Raw genomic sequence first — 20,342 nt, forward strand, 5'->3', positions numbered from 1 at the left:
TCAAGTTAACTGGGCTAGTTCTCACATGCAAGTCCATAATTTAATTACTCAGCCCTTGACTCACAATGAATGAACCGACTCCAACGAAATGCCCTACATTTGAGGTGACATGAGGACACATGTACGTTCTGTCTGGGATGATTCACTCACAAGTGCTAGTACACAACACCCATGCTGTCTCAAACCAAGAATCAATCTAGACCAGCATTTACCAACAGGGAAGTCCAAAGGCAGTGTATGAATGCAGCCATATTCTTCACTACACATCATTTGATTATGAACAGGAAGAGGTATGCTGCCTTTGAGGATGTGGGTTCCATTTAAAACAAGGAACGACAATCTGTGACTTTTCCCTCAGACATAACTAAACATGGCTGTTTATTCATCCTAATTTTTTTAAAAAACAACAACAACAACTAGCCAACTAAAACAATCCATTACAATTCTAGTCCAAGAGAGCAAATGAAAATTTCATCTTTATCTACTTCAGGTCTGCACCATGTGTGATTCACCAAGCCAAAGACAACTAACCAGATGGCAAGATAGCAACACACCCTGGGCTAAATCCCTAACCCTGGGCAACTGTTAGGGATTAGGGGACTGCATTAATCCCCCCTAGAGACCCTGTGTACCCCCTCCAATTAAAAAAAAAATTATCTCCAGTCATTTCCATTTCACTTCCCATGTTTAAAAAAGCCTAAAATGGCCCTGGGAGTGGTAAAGATGAAATGGCCCTAGGCCCTCTAGAGCATGGGAGCATTTGGGGGCAAAACATACATTTGTTTGTTTGTTTATAGTTTTGGGGCACATCTGGCCCATGGGCTATACTTGCCCACCCCTGCACTAGATAAATCCCCCTTTCTCTGCCTGCTTAGAACTGCAAATATGGAAGGGGACGTAAGCTGCCTGACCAGTTGGCCATGTTTTCCTGATAGGTACAACCTGCCCTACCTACTTCATGTAAGAAGATTTGAGCATGGAAACATTACTGGCCATGGGATCTTGTAACACCTTTGAGACTAATCTCAAAGGTAGTCTCAAAGGTGCTACAAGATCCCTTTGCATACTGATATTCCAGACAAACGTGGCTAGGTCTCTGTATTACTGACCATGCTGGCTGCAGAAGTCTGGGAGTTGTAGTCCAAGTGTACTTTTTCTAAGATATAAAGAACAGCCAACTACTCAGAAACATTTCGCATCCCAATGCTTCTGCTAATCCTAGGGCAGTCCCAGGCACATTTACCTGGGAGTAAACAAACATAGGACAGGTTTGTATTTCTATTTGTTATTAAATAGAAGCAGGCTCAAAAATTCGTATCATATTTTCATGCCAAACATTTCTTACACATCAATAAATAAATCTTTTCCCATCCACTTGAATCCTTCTGCTTTGAGTATTTTAACAAAATGATCCCCGTATTGATCTATAAATCAATCTTGAAAAGTAGGTGCTAAGCCATACCATTCAGATTTACAAATGATGACAGAATGATTTGCTGAAGGTGATCCAGAATATTCTTAACTAAGATATGTCCATGGATTTCACATGCCGATATTACAGAGTTGTTAAACTATAAGGATTCTCTAATCTATTAAATGACACATTCTTATTTTACCTCTTCATAAAACTGAGGTGATTATTAGCCTATGTAGTAAAGACAAGAAATCTGAACACCTGAATAATAAATTTTATTAGGAAACCTTAACTCACATTTGCTGAGACTACTGATACTGCAAAATGACAGACCCACTGTATTTATTCTATTATTCTAAAATTGTAATGCTTTAGATGTAGATTCCTGAATGGCAGGAGACTGAACTGGTTCCCAGGCTTTGGACCTCCATTTGTTTTGGACTTCAAATCCCAGAAGTCTCAACCAACTTGTTCAATACTCAGGAATAATGGGAGCTGAAGTCCAAACTGGAGGACCAAAGTTTAGGTACCATAAGACTAGACAAACTCTTGGGATCTTTTCCAAGTATGATTCTATCAGGCCATTCAATGCCAAGGAATATTAAGCACTTTGATGTGTTTGTGACCTAAACAGTAAGACTTGTTTTTAAGATCCCAATTCTAATTCCAAGATTTTACAGATACTTCTGGGATGAGAATGAGGAACTGTTCAAAATGCCATATTAACTCTGTCTTGGCTTACTCATCCACAGAACCCATTACAAGACGTCATCTGCCCACTACAGTAGAAATGTGGGTTTAAGGATACTTTCAGGTATTTAATATCTCTGAATGCAGAATTCCAAACGTAAGGGAAGAGTGGATTAAATCCAGACTCCTGTGCATCTGATGTAGTCCACAAAGTTTATATCACAGTAAATTCGTCTCAGTGTTTGCATTAGCTGAAACAGACTAGCATAGCTATTAGGAGCATGCAAAAATCCTGGACAATTCAGAGGAAGCCAATTCAGCCCTCACAATATTTGCAGCTTTCTCTGTATACAAGACAACTCAAGTCCAAGCTGAAATAGGGCAGTTAGAATGCTTTGGAAACAATGCAAGATTTAGAAGGGTGATGGTTTACTTTTTCTCTGGCCAATTTTAAAAAATTGTTACCTTCCAACAAGCTTCTTAATATTCTCCATCAGCAGAAAACACTAGTATAGAGAAGGAAAGAGGGTATATACATCTGTGATGGATAGCTGCTGCTTCCAACCAGGGAGATAATTACTTTATCACAACTCTCCTTCTTCTTTACCAGCCACAATTCCTCTCCCAATGAATAAAATGAATTTCACTTTTTTAAAAACATCTCTATTAAAATTCCTCTCTCTAAATTCTCAAAAATTGCAATCCATATCTTCCTTTGAACAAGCATATGTAATAACGTGATATTGTACCAATCAGAACAGATCACTTCATTTTAATCCAGAACCTTGATACTAGCCTAGGAGCATAATCCAATACTTTTAATCATGCAGCCCATCTATAAAGTTACCTTACCTGTCAGTAGGAATGGGGAACACAATCTTTTTAGAGTTATTGAACTACAATTTCCATTAGCCCTAGCCAACATTCAAAATGGTAAGGGAGGAGTCCAGTAACATCTGGAAGGACCACAGGTTCCCTGGCTCAGATTCAGAGATAGTTTTAATAGGTTTCGGTCTAATAGGCTGTCTCTCTCCACCTGCAGCAACATGAAACAAGGTCATTTGGTGGCTAGAACTGTGTAATAGTGAGCATGAAATCAAAGGTAAATATTTTCCTTGTCTGGCTGGTGCAGTCATAAATATTCAGAACTGCACACACTACAAAACACAGGTAGCTGCATGGCATATAAGTTCCTATATGAGAGAGAAATAAAAGTTCACCCACCCAAAGAGAGTCACTGGAGGGTCTGAGGGGGATTGTTATTATTATTATGCTTTATTTATATAGCGCTGTAAATTTATCTTGGCACCTGGATAGGCTTGCCATATCCCGCCTGGGGGCGGGACTTTCCCGGTTTGGGGCGGGGCCGCACGGTCACGGCCCGGTTTGGCCCCGTCCCCGGGATTGCCCCTGCTCCCGGGCGAGATATAGCAAGCTGAGGGAGGCTTTCCCTTGCCGCTTGGGCCCAGGCTTGCAAGGAAAGCCTCCCTGATGGGGAGGAGTCCCTCTCTGCCTGGGCTCCGCCCCCGCCAAGGGCGGGGCCCAGGCCCAGAGGGAAAGCCTCCCTGAAGGGGAGGAATCCCTCTCTGCCTGGGTTCCGCCCCCGCCGAGGGCGGGGCCCAGGCCTGCAGGGAAAGCCACCCTGAAGGGGAGGAGTCCCTCTCCGCCTGGGCTCCGCCCCCACCGAGGGCGGGGCCCAGGCCCAGAGGGAAAGCCACCCTGAAGGGGAGGAGTCCCTCTCCGCCTGGGCTCCGCCCCCGCCAAGGGCGGGGCCCAGAGGGAAAGCCACCCTGAAGGGGAGGAGTCCCTCTCCGCCTGGGCTCCGCCCCCACCGAGGGCGGGGCCCAGGCCCAGAGGGAAAGCCTCCCTGAAGGGGATGAGTTCCTCTCCACCTGGGCTCCGCCCCCACCGAGGGCGGGGCCCAGGCCCAGAGGGAAAGCCTCGAAGGCTCCTATTCAAATGTAGGACACACAAAAAATGTGTCCTACATTTGAACATTTTGTCCTACATTTGTCCCGGTTTGGAGGTCCTGATGAATGGCAACCCTACACCTGGATAATTTGTCACTTCCCAGGTTCAAGACAATAATACACACAATAAAGCACACCAAAACACCAATTTTTATCCTCACGAATATGTCTAAGCTGACACTGTACATCTGGTTTATTGTATACATACACCAATGCAGAGTTTGTATTTGATCAGCAGTAGTTTCCTACAGTGTTTTCTGGGCTGCTTAAAATAGACAGTGTGAGCGATTTGGAAGGATGGTTTAAATGTGTCTGTCTTTCTGGGTAGAATAATTTGGTAGAGTAATGGTCAGGAGTACCTCACGAATCTTTCCATATAGAGAAAGGGAGAAAAGAAGAAAGAGATGTAGGAAGTACTGTGTTGGATGGCTCTGTTTTATTGTTGTCAGGTATACAGAAAAGGGCCTTTTGGCTCTCTGAACTTGCCAATTAGCTTGCTTTATACAACTGTGACAAGTACAGAAGTAGTTCTGTGTCCAAATTCTTGGAGATATTAGAGATCATAGCAAGGGAGGGGTTCTGGCCATCAGAGAAATCTAAAGAGGGAAAGTCTGTGCAGGGCAACTGAGTTAGGCTGGTATGAATAGAAACAGCTAGGGAGATTCTTACTTCTTCCAGGTATCTCACAGTATGAAATGAGAGGTCTCTGCTCTCTACATGAAAATCTAGGGGTTTAACATAGACAATAAAGAATTCCACCTATCTTGCCTTGACGAAAACTTATTAATTGGAAACCTGTTCATTTTATTTCCAAAAATCAAAACAGAATACAGTCAGGATTTATAGGAGAGCTGACATTCCATGATATTATTAAAGTACAGGTACAGTAGTAATCCTATGCACTCTGGCTTGACAGCCAGACTACCAATCTCAGTGGGATTCAGTGCTGCATATGTGTTAACATGCACATAAAAATTCCTCAAGCCTGAAGATTATCCCAATTATCCCCGTTTTAAAAGGGAGAAAGAAGAAAAACTACAGTATCCCAATATAATACAGTAACACCAGTTATTTGGAAATACTTTGGGTACAAGTCCTTTTGACCATACACCATCCTCTCCTACTTTACTTCAGCATTAAAACAATAAAAGGCTTTACAGCGAACCGTTCCAACAGCATTCTCCTCACATTGCAAAATTACGTCAAACAGTTTGCTGCTATATTCCACGTTACATCTTTTCAGTAGGGTCAAGTATAAATAAAATGGTATTTTTAGAATTCACATTCTTAACAAGTATTTGCAATTACACAAATTTTAGTTTTTCACAACATTAGCACTGAACAGAGGGGAAAAAACTGTCTCCCTCATCGAATACTGTATATTGTTGCTAATCCCTTATACAGTATCAGGAAGCAGGCCTAACACTAAGGATCAGATAACAACTGCTCAGCACAAAACCCATTCAAGAAAAGAAGCTGTGTTTACAATTTTCCATTTATCTGAAATTCAGGTATCTACAAAAGACAGCTAGACCCACAGAAAGAACTAAGCATACAGCCAAAAAGCACTTTTAGGGTTGGGGATATAGAATGGTCTGGGTGGCATAATGTAGGTTTATACTGTAAACTTCATACAATTTTGCAGAAGGTAAGACTCACTCCATCTCAAAAGTTGCCGTCTCTGTGTGTGCAGATGAATCCGTTTTAAAGAAAACAAGACCCCCTTAGAGTATGGCAGATCCATATTTTCAAAACAAGTTGCATCTTAAGCTGTCAGTTTTTATTTGCAGCAGAAATTTAGTATGAGCACTGACTAAATTTACGTTATGTAATAAGTGTAGAAAAATACTCTCTAGCACTGAAAAGTTGTTATTTTAGAGAGCAAAATCTGAACCATCCACAATATATAACACAGGAATATGTTTTGACACAGGACTTATTTGATAACCCGAACCATGATTTTGGAAGAAAAGCTCATAAACACAACAAAATAAAAACACCTTCTCTCTCTTTGGGAATTTGCACTGCGCCTTTCCCTCACTATTGATAGCCAGCCCCCAAACACATATGGAATTAGAAGGAATATCTTCCAGCACAGAGGGGGTGATTTCTTGGAAGGCTAAAAGCCAAGGCATGTCTAGTTTTCTTCAAACTATTAAATCCATTTTTACAAAACCTGCTTATTGCCTTGAAATCAGACTAGTCATGAAAACCCTGAAAATCTTGCATCGCTATGGCCTGTTACAGACAGCCAAAATAAAGCTGCTTCAAGTCACAGTGGAGGTATGGTGTTTCAATGATGCATGCGTCCTAAGAGTCCAGAAGCCACACCAAAGCCACACTCCAGCCCTAAGAACTGTGACTTGAAGCAGCTTTATTTTGGCTGTCTGTAACAGGCCAATGTCAGTTAAAGAGAGCCAGTGTGGTGTAGTGGGTTTGAGCGTTGGATTGTGACTCTGGAGACCAGGGTTCAATTCCCAGCTCAGGCATGAAACCCGCTGGGTGATCTTGGGCAAGTCACACGCTCTCAGCCCCAGGGGAAGGCAATGGAAAAACCTCCTCTGAACCAATCTTGCCGAGAAAGGCTCATGATAGGTTTGCCTTAGGGTCGCCATAAATAAGAATTGACTTGAAGGCACACAACATACACATTCTTAAAGTCCTGTAACTTTAAAGTCCTGTTACTGCATATCCCAGAATGTGTCAAAAGCAGAACCAGCATCATCTACTTTGAAAAGACTGACCATAATAACATTGGCAACCCATAGACAACAACTCTAAAAATTTACTTATGAAAAGACATATACAAGGATGTACTGGAAGACACTATTTTAACTCATTTAAGAGCAGGTCTATCCCAATCCTACGTATGGCACCAGGAAAACCCACCATACCACCTCAAAAAAACTACTTCTGATAAACGCTATATAGAAACCCTTTTGCAATACATGACACACAATCATAGCTTTTTCTACAGAACGAGCTTCAGAGATTTCTTTGGCAGAGATTTCAAGTCTTCCAGCATCACAAATTCTGATATATGAACAATTCTCCCTCTCTCTCTCTCATGATCCTGTTAGGTTCAATGCCAAACCGATTTGGGCCATACTATTTTCTGCTCCGCTGCATTTTTAAAAAGTTTTCGCTGTTTTGAAGATTACCAGTTCCAGCCTTCTGCTCCCCAAAATCAGGAAAACTTCACTTTTATTTACTTTGCTGTCTTCCTTCAGGCTCATTACTGCCGAGCCTTTTCTCCTTCCACCTTAAAGCCATGTGCACAGTTTCATCCCAGGGGCATAATCTCACATGTTCAATGCAGGGTCACAACACAGAGACACAAGGCTCACAAGTTTAGTGCCAAAAACCCTTTCCAGGCAGAAATGTGAACGAGATATGTAACATCATTGCGTGCGTGGTGTAATGGTTTGAGTGTTGGACTACGACTCTGGAGAACAGCATTCGAATCCCCATTCGGCTGTGAAAGCCACTGGGTGACCCTGGGCAAGTCACACTCTCTCAGCTTCAGAGAATGACACTGGCAAACCCTCTCTAAAGAAACATGGCGAGAAAAACCCATGATAGAATCCTCTTAGGGCTGCCATAAGTCGGAAACGACATGAAGGTACACTACCGCCACCGCCACCACCACAACACTCGCAAACAAACAGGAGGGCCGCACTTAAAAGAATATCCCCTAAACAATTCACAAGGCCTTCCCCACCTCTGTCCCTCAGCCACCAGAAAACAGAGAACATGCACAATATTTCTGGCATCAGAAGACAATGCACACCCATGCGCTGTGACACCACCAACACATGTGGAATATGTGGAGAAACAGCTTTTAGAGACAGGAGGGGCAGCACAATGTTTTTCTGGTCTTCACTTTCTTTTTCTTCTGAGAAAAACCAGCCTCTTAAGGCTAACTTCCTCAGTGGGGTTGTTTGTAGTAGTTGTGTGCCTTCAAGTTGTTTCTGACTTATGGTGACCTTAAGGGGGCCTACCATGGGGATTTCTTGGCAAGATTTCTTCAGGAGGTGCTTGCCCTTGCCTTCCCCTCAGGCTGAGACTAGTGTGACTGCCCAAGGCCACCCAGTGGGTTCGAGCTGGGATTCAAACCCTGCTCTCCAGAGTCATAGCCCAACACTCCAAGCACAATACCATGCTGGCTCCCCAGATGTTCACCTACCCCTAAACATCCCTTTTTACCCTCTTAGTCTCATGGTTAATGTTTGCTGCTTACAACTCAGAACATGTGTATCCCTCTCTCTCTCTCTCTCTCTGTCTCTCTCTCACACACACACACACACAAATCTCTTTCTTTTCTCTCTTTCACACACAAATATATCACACATCTCACATACACATATTTCATATATATATATATATATATATGTATATATTTCACATGCACACATATAAACATATCTGTCTCTCTCTCTCACACACACACATATATAAATGTGCATACACACATCTCTCTCACACACATATCTCTCACATGTAGATACATACCTCTCTCTCTCTATATATATATATATACACACACACACATCTTTCTCTCTCTCACACACATATATATTTCACATCTTTCTCTCACACACATCTCTCATATATATATATATATATGCATGTCTTTCACAAACATGTGTATACACACATCTCTCTCTTACACACACACATCTCGCATATATATATATATATATATATACATCTCACACAAATATGTAATTGTGTATATACACACACATCTCTCTCACACACACATTTCATATATATATATATATATATATCCCCACACACATATATAAATGTGTGTACACAAATCTCTCTCTCATAGACACACATCTCTCAAATATGTGTGTGTGGATATATATATATATATATATATATATATATATATAACATATCTCTCTTACACACATATATAAATATGTCTCACACACATCTCACATATACATGTGTATATATATATATATATATATATAAACAGCTCTCTCTCACACACACATATATAAATGTGTATACACACATACACACATTTCACTCTTATATATATATATTTCACACACACATATATAAATGTATATACACACATACGCACATCTCTCTCTCATATATATATATATATATATATATACACACACACACATCTCTCTCACAAACACACATAAATGTGTATACACACATCTCTCACTCACACACAAATACCACTCATATATATATATATATCTCACACAGATATAAATGTGTGACACACATATATCTCAATCTCTCTCACACACATATATAGATCACACCCCTCTGTCTCACAGACACACACCTCTCATATACACACATATATATCACACACACATATATACATATATATCACACATTCACACACACACATATGTATCTTCTCTCTCTCTCTCTCTCTCACACACACACATCTCATACCTCTCTCATACATACATATATATCACACAGACACATACACACACACATATATATACATGTATCTCTCTGACACACACATACATATATATCTCCTCCCACACACACACCCCTTTCTCATATACGTACATATCACACACATACACACATATGTACCCCCTCTCTCTCCTCTCTCTCTCTCACACACATATATGTCACACCTCTCTCTCTTTCACACACACCTCTCTCTCTTATATACATTTATGTCACACTCTCTCTCACACACATATATGTATGTCTCTCTTCTCTCTCTCACACACACACACAGGCACACATATATCTCACACCCCTCTCTCTGACATACATACATATATATCAAACAAACACACACACACACACACACACACACACATATACATGTATCTCTCTCTCTCTCCCACACACATACATCTCTCTCTCTCTCTCTCTCTCTCTCTCTCACAGAGACACACAGATATGTCACATATGCCACTCAGGGTCCTTTTAACCCCCCCCCCCAGTTCCTGTGGGTGCCCCAATGAAGACCCTCCCTCCCTCCCTGCCTCCCTCCTTCCCTGGCGTCCCGTTGAACTCCAGAGACTTGGCTGCCAAAAGTCAACCCCACAAGAGGCCGCCCAGACTTCCCCCTCTAATCTCCCCATTTCCTTTCCTGCCCCCCATCATGCCCTTATTGGGGGGCACCCTTCCCCTGCTGCACCCCCAAAATCCCCACAAACAACAACACAACCCCTCTTCCTAAGCACCCCCACCCCCTCCTCAGGGTCCTCCTCCTCCTCCCCCCCCAGACCCCCTCCCTGCTGCCCCCCATCTCTGCTTGGGCCCCCATGATTACCTGGAAGAGGAAGAGGAGGCGGAGGAAGAGGAGGCAGCGGGGCCCTGGCTCCTGGGGGGGCCCTGGGGGGGTATCCGTGCCCAGCAGCGGGGCTCCCTCTTCCTTGGCTCCGGACCCCCAAGTCAGCCCCATGGAGGTGGGGGGGTGGTGGGGCTGGAGGAGGAGGAAGAGGAGGGGGCTGGAAATGCTCTGCAGTGGCGGTGGGTCTGCTGTGGGGGTGGTGGGGGTTGTTCTGGCTCATGGCCAGGGGGCTGAAGAAGCCGGATCGGGACCGGGATCGGGTCCTGGGGGGCTGGGTGGGGGGCGAGGAAGAGGAGGAGGAGGAGGAGGAGGAAGAAGGGGGCCAATGGGGCATCGCAGAAGCTGGGGCTGCTGCTGCTGCTGCTGCTGCTGCTGCTGTTGTTGTTGTCCTGCCCCTGGCCTCCCCACCGTCCTGGTGGGGGGCTCCTGGGGTCCCCCCTTGGAGCTGCTGGGGGTTGTGGGTCTTGGTGGAGGCCAGGGAAGGGCCAGTGTCCGGCTGGGAAGTGGCCCCCACCGCAGCCACCGGCATCCGGCCTGGCTCTGGCAGGGAATGGTATAATAATAATAAGGGGCAATGGGAAGAAAGGAAGGGAAGAAGGGAGGAAGGGAGGGAAGGAGGAGAAAGAGAGAGAGAGAGAGAGAAAGGAAGAGAGGGAGGGAAGGAAGGAAGGAAGGAAGGAAGGAGAGAGCCCTCCTCCCCGGTGGGTGTTGGGGCGGGTGGGGAAGTGTGGCCCAAGGGGAGGAGGAGGAATGGGGAAGGAGGAGAAGGGAAAGGAGAAGGGGAGGAAACTTCCTTAAGAGGAAGAGGAGGAGGAGGAGCAGCACCAGCAGCACCAGCAGAGCAAAGTACACCAGAGAGAAAGGGGCAAAGGCAGGGGTTATGGGGAGGGGTGCCTAAGAGGACAAAGGAGGACCAGGCACTGGGGCAATGCCAGGAGATGCTTCCTGAGTCCTGCTCAAAATGGAGGACTTGGCCAAGGGGAACCACCAGGCGTCCCTAAGCAGGAAGGAGGACGAGGCACTTGGAAATGGAGGACAGGGAAAGGGTTAAGACTACAGGGAAGGTCAGCTCGTGTTTCTTGGTGCTTCTCAAAATGGAGGGCTTGGCCAAGGGGGAACCACCAGGCATCTCTAAGCAGGAAGAGGGACGAGACACTGGGAATTGGAGGACATGAAAAGGGTAAAAAAAGACTACAGGGAAGGTCAGTTCGTGCTTCTCAAAATGGAGGACGTGGCCAAGGTGGCCATGCGTCCCTAAGAGCACAGAAGAGGACGAGGCACTGGGGAATGGAGGACGTGGCCACAGTAAAGGAAAACCACACTCAGGGGAAGGGCAAGCCATGCTTCTGGGTCCTGCTCAAAATGGAGGACGTGGCCAAGGGTGAAAGCAGGAAGAAGAGCAAACCACTGGGGCAGTGGGAGGAGATGCCAGGACAAGGAGGATGAAAAGGGTTAAAAAAGAAAAAGAAACCATTCGTGGAAAGAGGAACCCGTGCTTCCTGGGTCCTGCTCAAAATGGAGGACGTGGCCAAGGGTGAGCAGCGTCCCTAAGCAGGAAGGAGGACTAAGGAGGGACTAGCTAGGGAATGGAGGACCTGCCAAGAACAAGGGAGGAGACATGGAAAGGGTCCAGCTCAAAATGGAGGACATGGTCAAGGGTGAACAGGCATCCCTAAGCAGGAAGGAGGACAAGGCCCTGGGAACTGGAGGACATGGAAAGGGTAAAGAAAAAAGACTACAGGAACAGTCAACGCATACTTCTTAGTGCTTCTCAAAATGGAGGATGTGGCCAGGGTGACCAGATGTCCCTAAGCACAAAGGAGGACTAGGCAATGGAGGGCATGGTCACAAAAAATGAGGTAAAACAGCAACAACATTCATGGGATGGTCTACTCATGATTCTTGGTCCTTCTCAAAATGGAGGACTTGGCCAGGTTGAACAGGCGTCTCTAAAAGGAGGACAAGGCAATGGAGGGCATAGTCACAGAAAATAAGGTAAAACAGCAACAACATTCATGGGATGGTCTACTCATGATTCTTGGTCTTTCTCAAAATGGAGGACTTGGCCAGGTTGAACAGGCGTCTCTAAAGACAAAGGAGGACAAGGCAGTGGGAATTGGAGAATATGAAAAAAGGTTTAAAAAAGACTACAAGGAAGGTTAACACATACTTCTTGATGCTTCGCAAAATGGTGGACGTGGCCAGGGTGGCCAGGCATCCCTAAGCACAAAGAAGGACGAGGAAATGGAAGGCATGGTCACGGGGAGGTGGGAGGTAAAATAGCAACAACAACAACATTCCTGGGAAGGTGAACACATGGGTTCCTGCGTGGCAGGGGGTTGGACTGGATGGCCCTTGTAGTCTCTTCCAACTCTGTGATTCTGTGATTCATGCTTCTTGGTCTTTCTCAAAATGGAGGACATGGCCAGGGTGAACAGGTGTCCCTAAGCACAAAGGAAGATGAGGCACTGGGAAATGGAGAATGTGGCCACAGTAAAAGTAAAAACACTCATGGGAAGGTCAAACCATACTTCTTGGTCCTGCTCAAAATGGAGGACATGTCCATGGAAATTAATTTGTGTTTCTGGGTCTTGCTCAACATGGAGGACATGGCCAGGGTGACCAGAGGTCCTAAGCACGAAGGAGGACAAGGCACTAGAGGGCATCACCACAGGGGGAAAAAAGGTAAAACAGCAACAATAACATTCATGGGAAGGTAAACCAATGCTTCTTGGTCTTTCTCAAAATGGAAGTTGTGGCCAGGTTGAACAGGCATCCCTAAGCAGAAAGTAGGACAAGGTACTGGGGAATTGGAGGACATAAAAAGATTAAACAAGACTCCTGGGAAGGTCAACTTGTGCATCTTGGTCCTGCTCAAAATGGAGGGCATTCAGGAAAAAAAGGAGGACATGACCACAGAAAAGGTAAACCACACTCATGGGAAGGGCAAGCCATGCTTCTGGGTTCTGTTCAAAATGGAGGACATGGCCATGAGGGAACAGACATCCCTAAGCACAAAGGAGGACGAGGCACTAGGGAGTGGAGGATATTCCAGAACAAGGGAGGACATGTGTCAGTAAAAGGTGAAAACACTTGTGGAAAGAGAAATTCATACTACTTGGCCCTTCTCAAAGTGGAGGACATGGCCAGGGTGACCAGGTATCCTAAGCACAAAGGAGGGTGAGGCACTGTGAAATGGAGGACATGACCACAAAAAAGGTTAAAAAAAACCACATGAAACCAATTCATGCTTCTTGGTCCTGCTCAAAATGGAGGCTGTGGCCATGGTGAACAGATGTCCTATGCAGAAAGGTGGATGAGGCACTGCAAAAAGGGGGACATACAAGAAAAAGGTATGACATGACCCCATAAAAGCTCAAAACATTCCTGGAAAAATCAATCCATGTTTCTTGGTCATGCTCAAAACGGAGGACGTTCGGGAAAAATGGAGGGCGTGAACACGTAAAAGGTAAAAACACTCGTGGGAAGGTCAAGCCATGCTTCTTGGTCCTGCCCAAAATAGAGGAAGACATGTCCATAGTGACCAGATGTCCTAAAGACAAAGGAGGACAAGCCACTGCAAAATTGAGGACATTCCAGAACAAGGGAGGATGTGTGCCAATACAAGGTAAAAACACTCATGGAAAAAGAAATCCATGCTTTTCAATCCTGCTCAAAATGGAAGACATGTCCAAGGTGACCTGTCTTAAGCCTTGGGAAACAAATCTCCTGTCCTCAGGCATTGCTGCCTCTGCAAAAAGCAAAGGGAGTGGGAAGAATCCAAAAAAGCCAGGTCCAAAGACACTGATTTTATCCAAGGAATGGGCACTGGAAAGCGGTCAAGCTCTGCTCCACTTTGGATTGGAACCACGGCAGGGTGACCAGATGACCGCAAAGGAGGAGGAGGCACAACCAAATATAGGACACTTGAGGGAAATGTAGGACATGACCAAATAAAATATCATATAAATATAATATCAATTCATGCTTCTTGGTCATGCTGGAAGTGGCAGACATTTTGAAATTCCTCCTGGACAGAAGGCAGAAATGGAGGACAAGTCCTGGGAAAGGAGGACCCATGGTCACTCGCAATGTACTTCTTTGCCATGCTCCAAATGGAGGACCTTTTGGAATTCCTCCTGGACAGAAGGTGGAAATGGAGGATGTGCCCTGGAAAAGGAGGACTTCTTGTCACCTTGGATGCGGGTTTGCATTCGGCTGCAAGTCCCAATCTCCAGAGCTGCCTTTGTATGCATGCACCTGGCTTTCTCTATTTGCTGTGATTGCCTCTTTTTAAAACAAAAACAAAACCCTGGCACCACAAACCAGGTCCTTGATTTTGCCATTTTATATAAGGGGCATCATTTTACTGTCCATCATATTTAACGGGACTTGAGCATCCATGGATTTTGTTATCCCTGGAGGATCCCAGAACCAAACCTGAGCAGATACCAAGAGCCCACTCTGTGTGTCTGTTAATTCCAAAAAAAGCAAACCTTGGTTTTACCTTTTTACTGTGCCATTGTATATAATGGGACTTGAGCACCCACAGATTTTGGTATCCACAGGGCAGTCCTGGGACCAACCTCCAGTGGATACGAAGGGCCCATTGTATTGACATATCCATGCTTAAGCCTTGGGGCCAAGAGGGCTGGAACCATTATAGTTGTTTGAGTGTGGGACTATGACTCTGGAGACCAGGGTTCGATTCTCACTCGGCCATGAAACCCACTGGGTGACCTTGAGCAAGTCACATGCTCTCAGCCTCAGGGGAAGGCAATGGCAAACCTTCTTTGAACAATCTTGCCACGAAAATCCCATGATAGGTCACCGTTAGGGTAGCCATAAGTTGGAAGCAACTTGGAGTCCATCAACACTGCCTGGTTCGACACCGTTGCTATGGAATTCTGGGAACTGTAGTTTGTTGTTGCACCACAGTTTTGCCATCGACTTTCCCTGAGGCTGATAGAGTGTGGCTTGCCCAAGGTCACCCAGTGAGCTTCATGGCTGAGTGGAAATTGAACCCTGGTCTTCAGAGTAATAGTTCAACATTCAAACCATTATGCCAGTGTGGCTTTGGCCCCGATGATTAAGCAAAGCTCTGGTGCCACAACAATTTACCGTTCCTAGAATTCCACAGCATTGAGCCATAGCAGTTAAAGTGGGCTCAAAGCAGATTATTTCTGCAGTGTCGATCCAGCCATGAAGGCACACAACAATAAAAATGAGAACCCGGAGTGGGGAGGTTCCATTTAATAGATACTCCCCACATTTTACCTTCCCCCAGTGCCTGGCAGAAATAAACTCCAGGGCAGTAGGCAATGAGTTCAGAAGAGGAGGCTGGGGGAAGAGATGGGCTTTTCCAGTTCTGGCTCATGCATATTTGGGGAGAAAGAAGCAATGCTCCCTCCACACCTCCAGATGAGCTCTGAGCACCATGAGTTTTCACAGAGCAGGCAACATCCCTTGGCTGCTGCCACAGAGGACCAACAGAGATCAATAATCCAGAAACTGAATAATCTTTCCCCCCACTTTCTCTCATCCCCTTTCTTTGTTCCCTGTGATCCAGGGAGAGGAAGAGGAGAGGAACCCACAAGGCAGCAAAGAGGAGGGGAGAGCTTTGAGATTGTCAGGATCATTCCTATGGAGCTTTCCCGGCACCACAGTTTCAGCCAGCCCTTAAGCCTCCAGGGATTCCTCCTTCCCCACCTTGGTAGAATCAGTTGGAGCAAAGTGTCTGAAATGTATATTTTATATAATACGCATTGCTGTGGCTCAGTCTGGTTAAATGGAAAAGAAAGAAAAGAGAACGCACACGTTTCTAAAATATTTAATTTCACAGTACTTGTGGGTATACAATATTTTTTGTTCTATTGTCTGTGTAGATATAGGGATTGTCTGGTTTGCCGAGTCTAGAACATGCAACATATAATTGTCCATGTGAGAAGCAATCCATGTCTAGATCTAAACCGCACAATTCTAAAGGTTGGCCCCGAGCTTGGTTGATGGTGATTGCAAACGCCAATTGAATTGGGAATTGCAATCTCTTAAACTGAAATGGCATATTGGTTGGGGTGTGTTGCTGTTATGTCCAACAGATGGTGATTTTTTAAAAAAACATACTTTTACCTGTCACAGGTGTGACATCGATATATAAAAACATATGAGGTATATAAAAACATGTGTATTCGAATGGAGCATTGTGTCAAAATTTCAAAGCAATCGATGAAGAACTTTCAGAGATTTAAGATTTTGAACAAACGAACAGTTACATTTTTTATTTATATAGATAAATAAATAATATATTTACATTATTGTAAATGTAATAATATTTATTATTGTTATTAGTAGTAGTAGCAGCAGTAATGCTTAAATTTGGAAAAGGAAATGCACCACTTTGAAATGCCTATCCCCTTTAAAATGCTAGAAAATGTATCCCCTTTAAAATACACGTTGTTGTGTGGTTGCGCTGGTGTGCCTTCAAGCCGTTTCTGACTTTCGGAGACCCTGTCATGGGGTTTTCATGGCAAGATTCATTCAAAGGAGGTTTGCCATGGCCATCTTTTGAGGCTGAGAGAGTGACTTGTCCAGGGCACCCAATGGTCCTAGTCCTAGTCCAACACTCCAACCACTACATCATGCAGGCTCCCTTAAAATACCCATTCCCATTAAAATGCATATCATAATATAGCCGTGTTGACCATATAGTTGTTGTTGTTCTATGCCTTCCAGTCATTTCTGACTTGTGGCATCCCTAATGGCCCAAGAAAGGTAGCCCTGTTTTGTGGATTTTGGATGAGACTCTTCCTTTAAAATGTGTGTGTGGGGCGGGGGGGGGGGGGGCAGAGACAAAGCAGTTGGCCAAGTGGGAAGGAAGGGAGAGATGGTGGGAGGCCAGGGAAACAATAGCAATAGCAAGTACATATCTATACCACTTATCAGTGCAGGTAAGCACTCCCTAAGCAGTTTAAAATGTGTAAGCTAACCCAACAAGCTGGGTAGCCTCATTTTAACAATCTTGGAAGGGTGCAAGCCTGAATCGAACCTTGGCTGGTATCGAACTCTCAACCTTTGTGGTTTGTGAGTGAGTGGCTGCAGTACAGGCATTTAACGACTGCGCCACAATGGCTGATCCTCAGTGGAGCAGCCCTAGGGTAAGCAGGCAAGGCTTTTCCTCGCTGGTTCTTGCTTGTACTGAGAACCACCAGCTTAAGACTAATCCTGTGGTTGTGTTTGGTTTGGCCCAAGAACGGCATCACTGTTTTGTTGGGGCTGGGATTAATATAATCAAACTTTCTTTCTTTCTTTCTTTCTTTCTTTCTTTCTTTCTTTCTTTCATTCTTTGTTTTCTCCTGTATCATTTTTGGCTGATGAAGAAGCCCGTGGAGCTTGGAAAGTTTGCAACATGTATAATGTGCATTTGTGTTGGCCCAAGAAAACTATCACTGTTTTGTGGGGCTCTGTCAATCTTTATGTTGCAAGCTTTCGAAGCAAAACTGGCTTCTTCAGGCAAGGTGTTAAAAACCATACAGGAGGAAAAAAATTGAAGATGTTAGTCCTAGGCCTTCATTTTGCTGTTTTTGTTCTCAGTTCAGACGGTATGGAGGTGTATCTTTTGCAAGCTGGCAAGTCCTCCTCCTGGCCATGTGGCTACTGGAAGATTCTCAAAGTCCAGGATATTTAACATCCATTTGCAACACAAAAAGATACTTCCTTTGCAATCCAGTATGCCTCCATCCATTGTGAGACCACAGGCCCCTTCGTTAGGCAGAGGATATTGAATTTCTTAGAAAGCCTTCATGCTTTTGCATCAGCTTTGAAAGCTTGCAACATGTATAATGTGCAATTTGGTTGACCCAATAAAGGTGTCATTAGCGCGTTCCACACGCACCAAAAGTACGTGCTCGGCACGTACTAGGGTTAGGAAAGGGCATCCCTTCCGGACACCCTAACCCTAGTACGTACCAAGCACATACAAAATGGCGGTACCCATTCTACATGGGCGCCGCCATTGTGACATCATGACCGCACCTCCTCCAAACGTGGCAGAGTGGTAGTGACGTCTTGGCACCGCGTGAGGGCTCCTGGGGTGTCCTTTCCGTGGTGCCATAAGGAGCTCCGTTTCGTAGCTCCTTCCAGCTTTGCATCGCTGGCGCAGCGTTTGGCTGGCTGCATCAGCGACGCAAAGCAGAAAGGGGCTAAGTGGCCCCTTTCTGTTCGTCCCCGCCGCTGTCGGGTGTCCTTGGGGCATGAAGCCCCAAGGACACCCCTTTCCAGGCTGCGGGGAAGCAAAAGGCCGCTTCCCCACAGCCTGGAAAGCGGTGGAGCGGGACCTCAGAGGCTGCCGCTGTGGCAGCTGAGGCCCCAATCTGGTGGGGAAAGGGGGCGGGAACAGGCCACCCCAAAAGGGCGGTCTGTAAACTGTGATTGTTTGGTGGATTTTTGACGTTATTGGATTTGCTTTATGGCCAACATAGCTCTCCTGGATGCTAAATAAATAATAATAAATAAAACTTTTATTTTTATCCCGCTTTTCTGTGACGAGACAATCAAAGTGGCTCACAATACATTAAACTCTTTTATTCAGGAAAGGCCTGCCAGAAGAGATCCATCTTGACAATCTATCTTTCTTCTTTCTCTTGCATCATTTTTAACATCTTTGCCTGATGAAGAAGCCAGTGGAGCTTTGGAAGCTTGCAATACGTATAATGTGCATTTTGGTTGGTCCAATAAAGGGATCATATATGTGGTATGTATGTATGTATGTATGTATGTATGTATGTATGTATGTATACTCCATTCATGCAGGGCTTATGACTAACATTGTCACTTTCTTTCTTTCTTTCTTTCTTTCTTTCTCCTGTATAAATTTTAACACCTTTGCCAAATGAAGATGCCAGTGGAGCTTCAAAAGCTTGCAACATGTATAAGCAGACCTCAGAACAGCAGTCCTTGAACAAAAGAACTACAAAGGTAGATTGGAAAGAGAAACGGCTGAACTGGAATTTAGGCATAAACTGCAGTCCCTCAGCAGTGGATTGAACAGGGATAATGGCTTCCTGGCTCACTAAACATATTTCAACACTATCTGACCCTATCCTCAGGAGGGCATGCTATACTCATCTATTCTCCGCACCTACAGGCTAGTTTCCAAAGCCAAACTGGACTTGCCTCTTCATTTCCATATACATTGGCTAGTTCCAAATGTCTTTGTTCACCAATGACCATGGTTAAAACTGGACTTGCTACTTTATTTCCATACAGAAAGGATTTTGAATTTGAATTGACATTCTCAGATACCTATGACATATATATATTTCTTTCCCTGGTTTTCACTCCACTAAATGCATCTGAGGAAGTAGATTGAAGTCTAAGAAAGCTCATGCTGCCAAGTTCTTTCAGTTAGTCTCAAAGGTGCTACAAGTTCTCTCTCTCTCCACATGCTGATTCTACAGACTAACCCAGCTATATCTTTGAATTGAACATATATAATGTGCATTTGGGTTGGCACAATAAAGGGATCACTGTTTGGTGGATTTTGGCTGATACTGTACACTGTTGTTGTGTGCCTGCAGGTTGCTTCTGACTTAGGGTGAAACTCAGGTGAATCTATCACGAAGTTTTCTGGGCAAGTGTCTTCACAGAGGGTTTGTCATTGCCATCCCTTGGGTCTGAAAGAATGTGACTTGATCAAGGTCACCCACTGGGTTTTTATGGCCAAACAGAGATTCGAACCCTGGCCTCCCAGTGTCCTAGTCCAGTGCTCAAACCACTACATTGCCAAGGTGTCTGCCTAAGGGCCAAGTAAACTAAGACTCACCTGCTGTCTAGAGGGGATGCTTGTGTGGGCGAAAGAGTGTGTGTATTCACCAGCTGTCATGCCTTGCGAAACCCCTCTGGATGGTTGGTTGGTTTGTCTTTAAAGGTGGGGAACATCTGGCAACCATGCTTGCAAATTCACAGG

The 20,342-nt window shown here is 44.8% G+C and overlaps 1 protein-coding gene across 1 annotated transcript in view; it reads right to left on the reverse strand.

Annotated features, from left to right (window-relative positions):
- The window catches only part of RNF38 (ring finger protein 38), a 120,908-nt gene extending 110,224 nt beyond the window's left edge, over window positions 1-10,684 (reverse strand). The window contains exon 1 of the mRNA XM_089488728.1: window positions 10,358-10,684. Within this exon, the coding sequence (XP_089344854.1) occupies window positions 10,358-10,598 (241 nt within the window). The 5' untranslated portion in view covers window positions 10,599-10,684. The remainder of the gene's footprint in view (window positions 1-10,357) is intronic.
- Window positions 10,685-20,342: the final 9,658 nt, after the last annotated feature.

This window comes from Sceloporus occidentalis, unplaced genomic scaffold (genome assembly GCF_023333645.1).
Source record: "Sceloporus occidentalis isolate IW3139 unplaced genomic scaffold, rSceOcc1.0.p SCAF_1, whole genome shotgun sequence".
Classification (NCBI taxonomy): Eukaryota; Metazoa; Chordata; class Lepidosauria; order Squamata; family Phrynosomatidae; genus Sceloporus; species Sceloporus occidentalis.